This window comes from Thalassophryne amazonica, chromosome 8 (assembly GCF_902500255.1).
Source record: "Thalassophryne amazonica chromosome 8, fThaAma1.1, whole genome shotgun sequence".
Classification (NCBI taxonomy): Eukaryota; Metazoa; Chordata; class Actinopteri; order Batrachoidiformes; family Batrachoididae; genus Thalassophryne; species Thalassophryne amazonica.
Window position 1 is genome coordinate 115,872,657 of NC_047110.1, and position 18,612 is coordinate 115,891,268.

Below are 18,612 nucleotides of genomic sequence, written 5' to 3' on the forward strand. Positions count from 1 at the left end.
TTGTAAGAATTTTTGTTCCTTAACTCTGCAAAGACTGAAATGATCACTGCACCACAGAATTTACATCATTTATTTGAAAATGTTACTCTTTCTCTGGATGATTGTGCGGTTCAATGCAGTGAAAAAATGAAAGATCTTGGGGTTATATTTGACCAGACTCTCGTGTTTGACAAACGAATCAGGGAGGTGTCAAAAGTGTCTTTGTCCTGTCTGACAGGGATGCAGAAGTCCTCATTCATGCTTTTGTAACATCTCTCCTGGACAACTGCGATGTGCTTCTGTCAGGACTCCCGAAAAAAAGCTTTCGTGCCTTGCAGATGGTTCAGAATGCTGCTGCTCATATCCTGACAGGAGCGGGGAAACACATGACCCCGGTGCTGACCTCTCCACTGGCTTCCTTGTCAGTTTCTTGCTGATTTTAAGGTGCTTTTGTTAACTTATTAAATTGTAAATGGACTTGCACCTTCTTACCTAAGGGATCTTGTAAACACTTATACACCTTCCTGTAACCTCCGTTCTCAGGGAACTGGCCCTTTTGGTTGTTCCGAAGGTCAAGAAAATGACTGTCGGTGATCGAGCTTTTTCAAAGCTGTGGAACGACCTTCCTGTGGACGTTCGACTGACAGGATCTGTGGATCTTTTTAAAAGCAAAGCTAAAAACCCACTTATTTACTCTTTGTTATGGTTCTTGAGTTATTTTGATTCATTTCACGTAATATTTGGTTTGTATTTTAATGTCTGTTTGTTTTTACTGCCTGTACAGCACTTTGATTGAAAGCACTTTATAAACTAAATTATTATTATTGTTATTAACTAATACTGACAGAGTGCACTTGAGCAAGGCACATAAACCATCGACACAGAAAGCCACTGAATGACACGGCACTTCAGGTCATCAATCAGATAAGAAATAAATGAAGAAAGCACTTCCTGGAACATGTGAAGCGGAAGATTGAGAGTTTGACCCCAGCAGTCCTTCACAGGTCCCTGCAGAGACAGCAGCTAGGAACCAAGGATACGAGCAGGTAGGAATCAAGGACACATCACACACCTGTTTGTGTTCAAAAAGAACAAACTCCACTAACATGGACTCTTGGACTCTTTGGTATCTGATGAAGTGACGTGCAGGTGAATTTGAACCTGAATCAGAGCTCCTGGGGTCCCAGTGAACTCCAGAACATTTATCGATGTGTTTTCTCAACAGTTACACTTTTTAGACTTTTATGTAACAGTCTTTACAATTTCACTCATTCTGATCCACTCTGATTAAATTCTGTTGGCTCCATAATAACTTTCAAATTCAAACTCAGACGTGAACACCTTTAAAAAAAAAATACTGGCCACTTGAATTTGGTGTCGTATTGCCATTTGAAGGACTGTTTGTTTCTGTTGCACAATTAAAAACAATAACTGCACCATTTTTTTATTCAGAGGAACAAAAATTTTATAAAAACAATTTCCAGTCTGGTTTGGACACTGACCACAAATAAATGATCTCAGACGTACATGACGACATTTAAGTTATTTTAAAGCTGCTGTTAAGATGAGACATCTCCGATATCACCAACAGGTTACTGAACCGAACTATTGAACAGCTGTGGACGATAAAACCAGGATGGCACTTCTGCCACCTGAGCAGAACCACAGATATCTGCTCTCTCTCTGATCCAGGAGGATCTGTGTTGCGGTTAGTAGCCAGGCACGAAGAGGATTTGAACCCCAGAAGCAGGCAGATGAGTGCAGAAAACCAAGTGCTTAAATTATGTCAAGTGACAAAACAACATACCGTGGACTCCAGAACAAACCATGAAGAACGGGAATAATAAGAGGGAAAAACACCAGCTATACTCACTAAAGGTCTCACTGGGACTTCCTGTCCCAGTGAGATTAGATTTTAAGGTTCTGCTACTAGTCTATAAAATTGTTCACAGACTGGCACCTCCCTACCTAGCTGACCTAATTAAACCCTACGTACTGGCTTGGCCTTTGCGTTCTCAGGGTGCAGGACTACTTTGTGTCCCTAAGGTGAATAAGAAGTCTGCGGGTCACAGAGCTTTCTCTTATTGTGCCCCTGTTCTGTGGAATGATCTCCCTGCATCAATAAAAAGTCAGATTCTGTAGAGACTTTCAAGTCCAGACTTAAGACGCACTTATTTTCCCTTTCGTATGGCAGCATACTGGTACAGTTTTGTTTTATGCTTTTTACTCTTTTAATTCATTTATTAGTAATTGGAGCGCGCCGCGGCCTCAACTTTATCTAAATTCTGGGTCTGTTAATGAAGTTTAGGGCTAGTGGCCAGCGATCACCTTAGTATTTCTTCTGTTTTTCTTGTTGTTTAATGCTGACAAATTATACTGTAATTTTTGTCTTTCTGATGCCTGATTCTGTTTTTTCCTCTGTTTAAGGTGCAGCTCCATCCAGAGATGGGTGTGGTGTCTGTTACTGAAACCCTCCTGTCCTGTGCACCAACAGCAATTCTTGTATATTCATCCGTGAATTGTTTCTGTAATTTGTGTCTGTATCATGGCCCAAGCAGAGGGTCACCCCTTTGAGTCTGGGCTGCTTGAGGTTTCTTCCTCAGAGGGAGTTTTTCCTTACCACTGTTGCTCTGGGGGTTGGTAAGGTTAGACCTTACCTGTGTGAAGCGCTTTGAGGCAACTCTGTTGTGATTTGGCGCTATATAAAGGAAAATAAATTGAAAATTAAAGGACTGGGATAAAACATGACATTCATACAAACATAGAAATGATGGACCAGCACCAAACTGAGAACCAGGAGAGACGATAAAGACTAACTAATGACTGACAGGTGTGCAGGAGAAAACGTTAGGAGGAACTAATAGGTGCACGTGAAATAACAGACACACTCGGAGGAGAATAACTAAACAGACAATTGAAGATCACAACATATAACAGCAAACGTTGAGTAGAATCACAACTACTAATAACCAACCTGAACTGGAGACCAAAAGAAAACCAACACAGAAAATAGACAAGCACGGATGTGAACACAGTGAACATGACCCACAAAGAACATACACGAAAATTAAAACCAAATACATAATCAACCTAGAATAAGACAGAACCAACAAGGAACTACAAATAAACAGGTGAACACACGCACCGGGGGCAAATGTAAAACAAGGATCAACATGAGCAGGCATCAGACACACACACGACAGAGTAGATGGGGGGGAACGTGCCTGACACACACACAGGCTAGAGATGGGGTGGCAGGTGCAGAACCACACGCAGACAACAGGATGACAGGTGCAGGCGAAGGGACGCACAAGGGGTTCACATATAAACATATCAGGACAGAATGCCACACAGGACTCAGGAGGCAGACCCACAGGTTCACGGTGCAGGAAGGCAGACACACAGGGAACAGACATGACCAAACACATATGATGGCCACACATGGATATGAGCCTGGAGCGCGTACACCCCTGAGCTCAACCACACATAGAGGGCACAGACAGACACGAGCAACAGCACAAAAAAATCAATAAAACCCCACAAACAGATGATCTTACAACAACCTGGGCCAGAACCAATCTGCCAATCAGAATAAAAAAAACCTGACAGAACCATTCTGAGTCCAAACTGGTGACCTTCTCAGGCAGAGCAGATGTCCATCACCATCTACAACATATAGGTGCGTCCATAATGTTGGCCAAAGAATTTCAGGCCAAGTTTCAAATAAATTATGGTATATTTTAGTGTGTATTCATCCAGATTTATACCAGGAGGGGCTGTTTGAACATCATTAGTCTGTATATTAAATTGTTGGTGTTTAAATTCAGGTTTTTCAACATTGGTATGTAGATTTTGGTCCTTTTTGGTCATTACAAGCCATGTTTTTCCCGCGGAGTTATACGTTGGCACTGTCCCAACACGATGGCAGTTTGCTTAAAAGCAAATTTGTTGGACCTTGTTTTTCAGTCAAATAAAAAGTCCTGCTGACATGTTGGTCAGGTAACATTCAGCTGGAAACCAACTTGTGATTTTTCTCAGTAATTCACACTTACAGCTGCGATGTTGGATGTTCATGACGATCAGTTCCAAACTGACAACCCAAAGCTGCTGCAAACCCACAGGAAGTCATTACATCACAGGGCGCCCAGACACGCCCACCAGATACGTGACGGCTGCAAACCACGAGCCTATACATTAGCACGGTCAAAAGTTGAATGATTAGCTAAAGTGAAGAGAGTGAATTCTTTCTGGTGTAAATGATAACATGAATAAATTATTTATTTATTTTTCCGCCTAACTGTCCAGACTCGTGAGGATGGCCCTGCTCCTCCCATCCTGCATCATTTTATGGTTCTACAGCAGCGTGGCCACCATACACGCTCTGCCTCCTACTGAGCCCCCGCTGATCCACAATCGTCCTTTCGTGGTCATATGGAATGCTCCAACCAATCGGTGCCATCAACTTGAAATTCCACTCGACATGGCAGCGTTCCAAGCAGTGACCACACCTGCTGCCAAGCCCCATCAGTTTCTTACCGTCTTCTATGAGAACCGTTTTGGCCTGTACCCAAGAGTCAACCTGCTCAAACGCAAGCAGTACAAAGGCGGCATTCCCCAAGAAGGCAACCTAACAGAACACCTGGCAAAGGTCAAACGAGAAATTGACCACTTCATCTCTCAAGATTCTGCTCCTGGTCTTGCTGTCATTGACTGGGAGGCCTGGCGTCCTCTATGGAACCAGAATTGGGGTTCAAAACACATCTATCAGAAACTTTCTGTTGTTCATACTCTCAAAACAGCCCCATTCATACAGTCAAGGCAAGTAGCCCAACTGGCCAAGAGCCAGTTCCAGAAGGCTGGTCGGCAGTTTATGGAGAAGACCATCAGCCTGGGAAAAAGTGAGCGGCCGAGCCGTCGCTGGGGCTTTTACCTCTTCCCCGACTGCCACAACTACAAATGGGAGAAGCCCGGTTACACGGGGAAATGTTCCAACAAAACCGAAGAACAAAACAACCAGATGCTGTGGCTGTGGGAGCGCAGTACTGCGTTCTTCCCCTCCGTCTACCTGCAGGTGACCATGAGGAACTCCCCCAAAGCGGCCCTCTACGTTCGCAACCGTGTCCAGGAGGCGCTCAGGGTGGCAGCGCTGCCAAAACACCCTTACACCATGCCAGTCTACGTCTACTCCAGGCCGCTGTACCGCCACCAAACCCAGACGTTCCTGAGCCAGGTGAGGACGCCATCTTGGAGCAACTGGAGTATTATAAGATAACTTTATATTGTACAATAATGATGTTAAAGGTACAGGTGATATTTTCTAAACATAATCTGCTTCAACAATAACACATTTTTTACTGCTGTACATCTGTGTGGCGTCTGGCTGGTGCAGAGAGTTATGGGTAATTGAAGCATCTATGGCAGCTCTCAGTAGTGCATCTTCTCTGCGGAAAATTGAAATGAGATGATTGGTTGAATTTGCTGCTGTGGTATTGTCATGACCTTGAAACTATAAACAGACTAGAGCTTGACAAATTTCTGTTGTACCTGCATTAATTGTCCAGCAGGTAGAGATATTATTCCATTTCAAGAACCTTGAGTACAGGCTGCTGTGGGACATGGTGACTGTTGTTTATTATAGTTGATGAGATTGAGTTCAATGTCAAAATACCAAATATTGAGAAACAGACATGAACATGACAATATGAGAAAACTACTTTCTTTTTCAGAATATTCAGACTCTCAGAATGGTTTTTACTGCAGAGATCCCGACTGTACTGTGGTACCGGTACTATAGCACCGTCCCAGTAAAGATGAAGATGGGTTGAGATGATTATGATGTGCAGCAGTTTTGGGGTTTTGAGTCCCTGATCTGTTTGCATGTGGTTGTGTTGCTCTTAAATCGGGTACCGGCAGCTGTAAGTGGACGGACTCGAGCCGCTGAAATCCAACAGGAGACCAGAAATGGTCTGAGAGTGTCCAAACCCGGTCATCTGAGACCCCCTGAGAGAGTCCGACCACTTCACCTTCAGTTTCTTCACAGCAGAAGGAATGAAAATTTTGAATGTTGTGATCAAAAGCTGCTAAGAAGCAAAATATGAAAACGTTATCAAACCAGCCGTGCTAAAGCTGCAGTGTGGCTGTGTGTCCACTAGATGGACCTGGTGAGCACCATGGGAGAGTCTGTGGCTCTGGGGGCATCAGGGGTCATCCTGTGGGGGAGCTCCGGGGACTACAGCAACAAGGTAACCACACTCACAGAATCACAGCGCCACCACCTGCTTTGCACCTCATTTTAAAAACTGTTCAGAAGTAAGAAAATAAAAACTTTATTCAGCAAACAATCTTTTGTGTTTTAGGGTAAAAATGACCCACGTGATATGAACTGGAACTAGGAATTAAAAAAGAAATGTCATCTTTAAGTGAATGTTTTTCCTCATTTGTAATTTTATTTGTTCATAGAGTTTGTTTAAAATGATAAAAATCTGCTTCATCGTTCCTCTGATGTCTTTATGACATGATGATGTATGACATCTGAACGCGACAATGAAAGAAGAACGTTAAATCAAACACGGGCGAGACTACAAATTCGGACTTAAGTCAGGCGTCCACTGAGGTGACTAACAGCACGCGTTTTAATTCTTCTGATTTTTGATGTTTCTGTGACGGAAACGTGTCCAGTGACAGGTTCCGCTTCCACAGGAACAAGTTCTTTAATAATGTTTAACAGCAACTGTCTGAGGCCAAAAGGTCAAACTAACTTTACATTTTTAATCCACAACCCTCCAGGATCAAGGTTGAGTTTCACATGAAAATGTGACCTTTGACCTGCAAATTCACATTTGAAAATGCTAAATATTCCTTTTGTTTTTTCTTAGAAATCTTTTCCTGGCAGTTTGTTGTTTTTCTTTATTCACAAACTTTTAAAAACAAAGTTATCCAATAAAATAGACTAAAACACTGAAAAGCAGCACCAGGACTTTTACCCTGTTTGTGTCATTAGAACTGCACATTTACCCCACAGTTGTCTCTCATTGCACGTTTCTATAATTTGTTGTGAGTCTGAAAACCTCTTCATCAAAATTACGCTGCCAAGAGGCACAAACTTTATCAATATCACACTGAAATTTATACAGAAATGATCTCCTGTTGGTACCAGTTACAGAACGGGAGCCGAAGAGGCCCACATTATTAACTGTACTTACATCATTATCACTGTGACACACATCAAGAAATTTTATACAGCGCTTAGCAACATGAAGCTCAATACTCATACAGTTTAACGGCACACGGCAGAGTATACGTAGAGCTGTTCTACACGCACAAACTGCTTCAGTTTCATTTGAATACAGAGGAAGAAACTGACCACCATAAAATAAAGTGCAATACCTATGAAATGATGACATTTGCCTTTTTAAAATCAGCAATAAACATTAAAGTGATGATTGAAATCTGCCAGATGTCAGCAGTTAAATTAAAATTTTCATGAAGTTCAAGACCCGAGTAAGTAACTTTATTCATTTGAGGTACTCCAACATTATTTACAGAAATAACAGGATTGGATGGCCCGGCCCTCTGTCACGGAGCACAGCAGGCAGGAGGCACAAGCAGGTGGTAGGACAGAAAGACTTTATCGAAAATACTGGCAGAGGGTCTGGTACACAAAAAGGCAGTCAGCGAGGAACATCGTCAAAAATACAGGCTGAGGTCAGAGCACGGCAATCAAAGTTAGAAGGGCGAGACAAAAGGCGAGGTCAAGAAAAACAGGCACGGTCGGAAACAAGGAACTCTGGCTAGGAACTAAGAACTATGGTATGTGAGCTGGAATGGAGACTGAAACATCAACGAACAAGCAAGGAAGACAAACCTCAAAGGGCTTAAATGTGAAACAGGTGAGCTGGCAGGAGGAGGGTGTGGACTAACAAAGATGAGAGACACTGTGTGAGGCAAGAGAGTGCAGTGACAAGTGGGTGAGGAGATGACAGACAAAACAGGGTGTGGCCAACAGAGATGAGGACGTGCAGGTGCAGGACAACATGGACATAACTAATAACCAAAAACTAACAATACTAAAAGGAACAAGACCAAGAACAAGAGATGCATGGAGTCCAGACAAGAAAAGATTAATACTAACCATGAATGGAAAAGCAGACAACAAGAAAATCAAAGGCTGAAACTGGAACAGAACTGACACAACTAATACAACCGAAGACTAGTGTGGTAAACCTGACAAATCAAACTAGTGACAAAAGCAATCATGAAAAAATCAAAAACAGTGGATCAAAGACTAAACTAACAAGAATGGAACTCAACATCTGGCTGAAGTGTGATGAACAGAAAACAAGCTGTGACAAAAGCAATGAGGAAAAAAATGCCAGAGTGGCTCAGGGGAATAAATGACATAAACATAAATAAATGACTGAGTACAATAGTAGAGAAGCTTGAATCTTCGACTGGACTGGGTTGTTTGACGCGAGGACGTTTCACTTCAAATCACAGAAGCTTCCTCAGCTGAAATTCTTGCTCTGGTGGTCTGACTAATGATAAAAAAAAAAATAAAAAATCATTCTTCTCTACAAGAGTCAAGACAGAAGTCAGACCACCAGAGCAAGAATTTCAGCTGAGGAAGCTTCTGCGATTTGAAGTGAAACGTCCTCGCGTCAGTCCAGTCAAAGATTCAAGCTTCTCTACTATGAAAACCACCTGGATAACTGAGAACCTACACAGAAAGACTGAGTACAATGAAAATAGCCCTTACTGTTGATTTTTAATTTATTTTTTTTATGTTTTTGAAAGTTCCCCAGACTTAAGTGAAACACTATAATCCCATCGATCCAAAATAGAGCTTGTTCAAATGGCTGTAGATTAAACAAAACTGCACAGATTTGAATGAAATTTTTCAGACATATATAATGCACACACACACACTTAATATACAAACAATGCACACACACAAACAATGCACACACACACACACACACACACACACACACACTTAATATACAAACAATGCACACACACAAACAATGCACACACACAAACAATGCACACACACACACACACACACTTAATATACAAACAATGCACACACACAAACAATGCACACACACACACACACACACACACACACACAATATACAAACAATGCACACACACATATAATGCACACACACACACACACACAATATACAAACAATGCACACACACAAACAATGCACACACACACACACACACAATATACAAACAATGCACACACACATATAATGCACACACACACAATATATACAAACAATGCACACACACATATAATGCACACACACACACACATTTAATATACAAACAATGCACACACACTTAATATACAAACAATGCACACAAACAATGCACACACACACACACACACAATATACAAACAATGCACACACACAAACAATGCACACACACACACACACACACAATATACAAACAATGCACACACACAAACAATGCACACACACACACACACACACACACACACACACAATATACAAACAATGCACACACACATATAATGCACACACACACACACACACAATATACAAACAATGCACACACACAAACAATGCACACACACACACACACACAATATACAAACAATGCACACACACAAACAATGCACACACACACACACACACAATATACAAACAATGCACACACACATATAATGCACACACACACAATATATACAAACAATGCACACACACATATAATGCACACACACACACACATTTAATATACAAACAATGCACACACACTTAATATACAAACAATGCACACAAACAATGCACACACACACACACACACAATATACAAACAATGCACACACACAAACAATGCACACACACACACACAATATACAAACAATGCACACACACATATAATGCACACACACACACAATATACAAACAATGCACACACACATATAATGCACACACACACACACACACACATTTAATATACAAACAATGCACACACACATATAATGGACACACATTTAATCTGCTGTCCATTCAGCTGCTCCCATTTTGTGTTTGGGGTCACCACAGCGGATTGCACACACAGCACACACATTTAATATGCACATACACATAATGCGCACCCACACACATACACAGAGGGAAGGAACTCAGGGAAGGAGGTTGTTCCCCAAAATCTCACAATACATGACCCCGGTCATCCTCTCCTTAATACAGTGCAGTCATCCTGTCCCATGTGCAGAAAAACACCCCAAAAGCATGATGCTTCCACCCCCATGCTTCACAGTAGGGACAGTGTTTTTGGGATGGTACTCAGCATTCTTCTTCCTCCAAACACGGCGAGTGGAATTAAGACCAAAAAGTTCTATTTTGGTCTCATCTGACCAGATAACTTTCTCCCATGACTCCTCTGGATCATCCAAATGGTCCTGGGCAAACTTAAGACGGGCCTGGACGTATGCTGATTTAAGCAGGGGAACCTTCCGTGCCGTGCATGATTTTAACCCATGACGTCTTAGTGTATTACCCACAGTAACCTTGAACACAGTGGTGCCAGCTCTCTTCAGGTCATTGACCAGCTCCTCCCATGCAGTTCTGGGCTGATTCCTCACCTTTGTTAGGATCATTGATACACCACGAGGTGGGATCTTGCATGGAGCCCCAGTCCGAGGGAGATTGACAGTCATGTTTCGATTCTTCCATTTTCTAATAATTGCTCCAACAGTTGATCTTTTTTCACCAAGCTACTTGGCAGTTGCCCCGTAGCCCTTTCCAGCCTTGTGGAGGGCTACAATTTTGTCTCTGGTGTCTTTGGACAGCTCTTTGGTCTTAGCCATGTTAGTAGTTGGGGTCTTACTGATTGTGTGGGGTGGACAGGTGTCTTTATGCAGCTATAACGACCTCAAGTAGGTGCTTCTAATTTGGAATAATAAGTGGAGGGGAGGTGGACTATTTAGAGGCAGACTAACAGGTCTTTGAGGGACAGAATTTCTGCTGATTGGCAGGTGTTCAAATACTTATTTGCAGCAGTAACATGCAAATAAATTATTTTAAAAAAATCATACATTGTGATTTCTGGATTTTTTTTTAGATTATGTCTCTCACAGTGGACATGCACCTAAGATGAAAATTTCAGACCCCTCCATGATTTCTAAGTGGGAGAACTTGCAAAATTGCAGGGTGTTCAAATACTTATTTTCCTCACTGTATATTGCACACACACACATTTAATAGTCAAGATTCAGAGCCAGGTATTTAACAAAACAGAACCCAAATGCAAGACAACCAAAACACAAGAAGTGAGTTCAAAAAAGTTGACAAGTTTTAATACACAGTCAATGAGCCCGATATACAAAAACAGGAGCGGGTAAGGCTTCAACAAAAATAGGTCTACGCCCAAAAGGGGTGTGGTATCTAACACACAACAGGTGAGCAAAAAGATTAACAAAAATACAGTCTTTATCCCATTAAGGGTGTAATATCAAAAACTCAGCAGGAGACTGAAAGGATTCAACAAAAATAGGGTTTATCCAAATAGGGGTGAGGTTTCAAAAACAGTAAGTGAGGAAAGTTACAACCAAAATACAGATAACCCTGAACACAGAGTGAGGGGAAAACCAGCAAAACAGAAAGTACAAACAAAAGCCAAATATGCTTAGAGCCCCCAGGGAATTACCAGAACATATCAACAAACAAATAAACTTAAAGAATTTCAATGATCTATAATATAATAAATACCACCATGACATGAGAAGCAACAAACAACGGACCAGCCAAGACTGAGTCAAAATGTGACCTTAAATAACCAGCTGAACTAATGAGGCACACCTGTATTGATTACGCAACAAGAACATGTACTGACAAAAGGAGAACACCAGAGTACAGCAGAGAGCAGACTTCTATGTGAAGAGAAATATAAGACTTGACCCCCAGGTCATAACCTGAACACAGAGACAGGAAGTGCAAACATCAAATGAAACCTGAAGGACTATTAACACAAATAAAACAAAGAAATAACTTAGACTAAAAAGGGGAACAGACCTGAACAAACACCAAAAAATAACCCATCACAGATGGCTGCATGGCATTAATACAAACATATATTGTACCCTCACACATTTAATACACACACATATAATATGCACACACACACACACATTTAATACACACATATATTGCGCACACACATTTAATACACACACATATATTGCACACACACATTTAATACACACACACATACTGCACACACATTTAATACACACATATACTGCGCACACACATTTAATACACACACATATATTGCACACACACATTTAATACACACACACATACTGCACACACATTTAATACACACATATATTGCACACACACACATTTAATACACACATATATTGCACACACATTTAATACACACATATATTGCGCACACACATTTAATACACACACATATATTGCACACACACATTTAATACACACACACATACTGCACACACATTTAATACACACATATATTGCACACACACACATTTAATACACACACACATTTAATACACACATATATTGCACACACACATTTAATACACATACATATAATATGCACACACACATTTAATACACACACACATACTGCACACACATTTAATACACACATATATTGCGCGCACACACATTTAATACACACACATATATTGCACACACACATTTAATACACATACATATAATATGCGCACACACATTTAATACACACATATTGTGCACACACACATTTAATACACACACACATATTGCACACACACATTTAATACACATACATATAATATGCGCACACACATTTAATACACACATATTGTGCACACACACATTTAATACACACACATATATTGTGCACACACACATTTAATACACACACATATAACGCACATACATATAATACTGCACACGCACACATTTTATACACACACATATAACGCACATACATATAATACTGCACACGCACACATTTTATACACACACATATAACGCACATACATATAATACTGCACACGCACACATTTTATACACACACATATAACGCACATACATATAATACTGCACACGCACACATTTAATACACACACATATAACGCACATACATATAATACTGCACACGCACACATTTTATACACACACATATAACGCACATACATATAATACTGCACACGCACACATTTAATACACACACATATAACGCACATACATATAATACTGCACACGCACACATTTAATACACACACATATAACGCACATACATATAATACTGCACACGCACACATTTTATACACACACATATAACGCACATACATATAATACTGCACACGCACACATTTTATACACACACATATAACGCACATACATATAATACTGCACACGCACACATTTTATACACACACATATAACGCACATACATATAATACTGCACACGCACACATTTTATACACACACATATAACACACATACATATAATACTGCACACGCACACATTTAATACACACACATATAACGCACATACATATAATACTGCACACGCACACATTTAATACACACACATATAACGCACATACATATAATACTGCACACGCACACATTTTATACACACACATATAACACACATACATATAATACTGCACACGCACACATTTAATACACACACATATAACGCACATACATATAATACTGCACACGCACACATTTAATACACACACATATAACGCACATACATATAATACTGCACACGCACACATTTTATACACATACATATAACGCACATACATATAATACTGCACACGCACACATTTAATACACACACATATAATGCACATACATATAATACTGCACACGCACACATTTTATACACACATATAACGCACATACATATAATACTGCACACGCACACATTTTATACACACACATATAACGCACATACATATAATACTGCACACGCACACATTTTATACACACACATATAACGCACATACATATAATACTGCACACGCACACATTTTATACACACATATAACGCACATACATATAATACTGCACACGCACACATTTTATACACACACATATAACGCACATACATATAATACTGCACACGCACACATTTTATACACACACATATAACACACATACATATAATACTGCACACGCACACATTTAATACACACACATATAACGCACATACATATAATACTGCACACGCACACATTTAATACACACACATATAACGCACATACATATAATACTGCACACGCACACATTTTATACACACACATATAACACACATACATATAATACTGCACACGCACACATTTAATACACACACATATAACGCACATACATATAATACTGCACACGCACACATTTAATACACACACATATAACGCACATACATATAATACTGCACACGCACACATTTTATACACATACATATAACGCACATACATATAATACTGCACACGCACACATTTAATACACACACATATAATGCACATACATATAATACTGCACACGCACACATTTTATACACACATATAACGCACATACATATAATACTGCACACGCACACATTTTATACACACACATATAACGCACATACATATAATACTGCACACGCACACATTTTATACACACACATATAACGCACATACATATAATACTGCACACGCACACATTTTATACACACACATATAACACACATACATATAATACTGCACACGCACACATTTAATACACACACATATAACGCACATACATATAATACTGCACACGCACACATTTAATACACACACATATAACGCACATACATATAATACTGCACACGCACACATTTTATACACACACATATAACACACATACATATAATACTGCACACGCACACATTTAATACACACACATATAACGCACATACATATAATACTGCACACGCACACATTTAATACACACACATATAACGCACATACATATAATACTGCACACGCACACATTTTATACACACATATAACGCACATACATATAATACTGCACACGCACACATTTTATACACACACATATAACGCACATACATATAATACTGCACACGCACACATTTAATACACACACATATAACGCACATACATATAATACTGCACACACACACACATTTTATAGACACACATATAACGCACATACATATAATACTGCACACACACGCATTTTATACACACACATATAACGCACATACATATAATACTGCGCACACACACATTTAATACACACACATATAACGCACATACATATAATACTGCGCACACACACATTTAATACACACACATATAACGCACATACATATAATACTGCGCACACACACATTTAATACACACACATATATTGCGCAGACACAATACACACACACACATTTAATGCACACACACATTTAATACACACACATATATTGCACACACACAATACACACATATAATGCACACACACAATACACACATATAATGCACACACACACACATTTAATACACATACATATATTGCGCACACACACATTTAATACACACACATATATTGCGCACACACAATACGCACATATAATGCACACACACACATTTAATACACACACATATATTGCGCACACACAATACACACATATATTGCGCACACACACATTTAATACACACACATATATTGCACACACACAATACACACATATAATGCACACACACACATTTAATACACATACATATATTGCACACACACATTTAATACACACACATATATTGCACACATACACATTTGATACATACACATATATTGCACACATACACATTTAATACACATACATATAATATGTACACACACACATTTAATACACACACATATAATATGTACACACACACATTTAATACACACACATATATTGCACACATACACATTTGATACATACACATATATTGCACACATACACATTTAATACATACACATGTATTGCATACTCACACACACACATGCACAGACTTTAAAGTCTGTTTGTGTCACAAGTAGCAGCACTTTGGGGCCCGGTCCTACTCGCATGTAGGAAGATTTGCGCATGGATTGCGCACAAAATTGGTTCATATTTGCTTAACATCCGCAATATGTGTGAAACATGCTTGTATGAGTCGGCCGACACCCGCAATTATCCGCAGAGGCATGTTGTTCCGTTGCTGCACAAAATTTTGGTTGCGGATGACATCCACCTTACATACACAATACATACACAATACGTACACAATCTATGCGCTGTATATCCGCTGATATCCGCAACTGACGGGGTATTGCGGCTTAGCAGCGGACTGGCACAGTGTGTAATATGGATATATAGCGTGCTTATCATGTCCACATCACAAACTAAAATAAGTTGTGGGGAACGCATACAGAGTGGCCACAAACAAAACGTTTCTATTCCGTCTGCTTTGCATCTGATATACAGACAATTTGTAAATGCATAACAAACAGAAATCGACATACCTGCCAGTCAGTGCCAGTCCAGCTGTAGAGACGTACAGATGTAGTTATGGATCCCCAAAGACGTAGTGTGATTGCTGCCATCCAACAACATACCAATCAATGTGTCCAAGTCCAGCAATTGCTCCAGAGGCTGTGGTGTTGGTGTGAACAGTGATGGCCTGAGTGCGCTTCTTTTATGACCGCAATGCAGATTCCGCGCACATACATTACAATTGCTGTTGCCGCCACACGTGTGCAGTGCATTCACAATACATGTGTTATACATCTGTGAATGTTCATCATATATTTGCTATACTTTATTAATATCTCCGTAATTCATACTAAGACATTTGTCATTTTTGGCCAATTTTGTTGCGGACGACAATGAACGCCCATAATTTGTATACTCAATTCATGCACAATTAATCCTCTCCCCAGTGGGACCTGGCCCTTAATAAGCACAGAGCAAGAAACACACTGTAGTGACTCTCTTGTATGGTGAATTGTGTCGGTCCAGTCCATTGCGTGTTGTGTGACTGCCACAGCATCACATGCTGTGTTGCCACACTTTGAACACTGACACCTACTGGATGGTTCAGGAATGTGCAAATTCTCATTTCCAGTTTCTTGTTTGAGAATGATACTTTTTTCCTCCTCTGTCTTCTTCCCTGTAATCCCCGCCCCCTTCTCACAGGCCAACTGTCAGTCACTGTCTGACTATCTGACCACCATCTTGAACCCATATGTCGCCAATGTGACTGCAGCAGCTGTTCTCTGCAGCCAGGTGCTGTGCCAGGGGAGAGGCCGCTGTGCTAGAAAGAACTATGACTCCACCCACTACCTGCACCTGAACCCCGCCCATTTCAGTATCTTGCGTGTGGAACAGAAGTACGTGGCCGTCGGTTTTCCGTCCAACGATGACCTCAGCACCTGGGCCCAAAACTTCACGTGTCAGTGCTACGCCGGACAGAGCTGTTCACCCTTTCTGTCGCATCCTGCCAACATCACACACATCTGGGTGTAGCAACAGCACCTCCTGCTGGTCCACAGCCTCATTTAATGATCAAACCGAATCAGTTTTTAACCTTGGCAAATTCCTGCTTCATCTGAAGAAAACCAACTTTTAATAAAGTTATGTGAGCTAATTTCATAAAGTCTTCCTGGGAACTATTTTAGAACTGTTTCTGATTTAAAGCCACCTTTTACAACATAAAAAACTGTAACAACACACACACACACACGTATGTAAAAGTTTGGGCACTCCTGATAATTTTCATGATTTTCCTTTATAAATCATTGGTTGTGTGGATCAGAAATGTCAGTTAAATATATCATATAGCAGACAAACACAGTGATATTTGAGAAGTGAAATGAAGTTTCTAGTATTTACAGAAAGTGTGCAATAATTATTTAAACAAAATCAGGCAGGTGCATAAATTTGGGCACCCTTGTCATTTTATTGATTTGAATACATTTAGCACTAATTACTGGAACACAAAATTAGTTTGGTAAGCTCACTGATCCTTGACCTCCTTACACAGGTGAATCCAATCATGAGAAAGGGTATTTAAGGTGGCCATTTGCAAATGTTTCCCCTCTTTGCATCTAATGAGTGGCAACATGGGAGCCTCTAAACAACTCTCAAATGACCTGAAACCAAAGATTGTTCAACATCATGGTTTAGGGGAAGGATACAAAAAGCTATCTCAGAGATTTCAGCTGTCAGTTTCCACTGTGAGGAACATAGTGAAGAAATGGAAGACCACAGGCACAGTACTAGTTAAGGCCCGAAGTGGCAGGCCAAGAAAAATCTCAGATAAGCTGAAGAGAAGGATGGTGAGAACAGTCATAGTCAACCCACAGACCTGCTGCAAAGACCTACAACATGATCTTGCTGCAGATAGTGTCTCTGTGCATCGTTCAATGATACAGCACACTTTGTACAAAGAGATGCTGTATGATGCTGTAATGCAGAGGAAGCCTTTTCTGCGTACACACCACAAACAGAGTTGCTTGAGCAGTGGTGGGCACAGATAACCAAAAAATTAACTTTGATAACAGATAATCAGATAACTGAAAAGTTATCTTCGATAAAGATAAAATGATAAGC

General features: G+C 40.2%; 1 protein-coding gene across 1 annotated transcript; it reads left to right on the plus strand.

Annotated features, from left to right (window-relative positions):
• The first annotated feature begins 949 nt into the window (after nt 1-949).
• Nucleotides 950-17,628, plus strand: LOC117516375 (hyaluronidase PH-20-like). The gene is made up of 4 exons (XM_034177346.1): nt 950-1,025; nt 4,285-5,209; nt 6,132-6,221; nt 17,197-17,628. The coding sequence occupies exons 2-4, from the start codon at nt 4,295-4,297 to the stop codon at nt 17,524-17,526; spliced, it is 1,335 nt and encodes a 444-aa protein (XP_034033237.1). The 5' UTR covers nt 950-1,025; nt 4,285-4,294; the 3' UTR covers nt 17,527-17,628.
• The last annotated feature ends 984 nt before the right edge of the window (nt 17,629-18,612 follow it).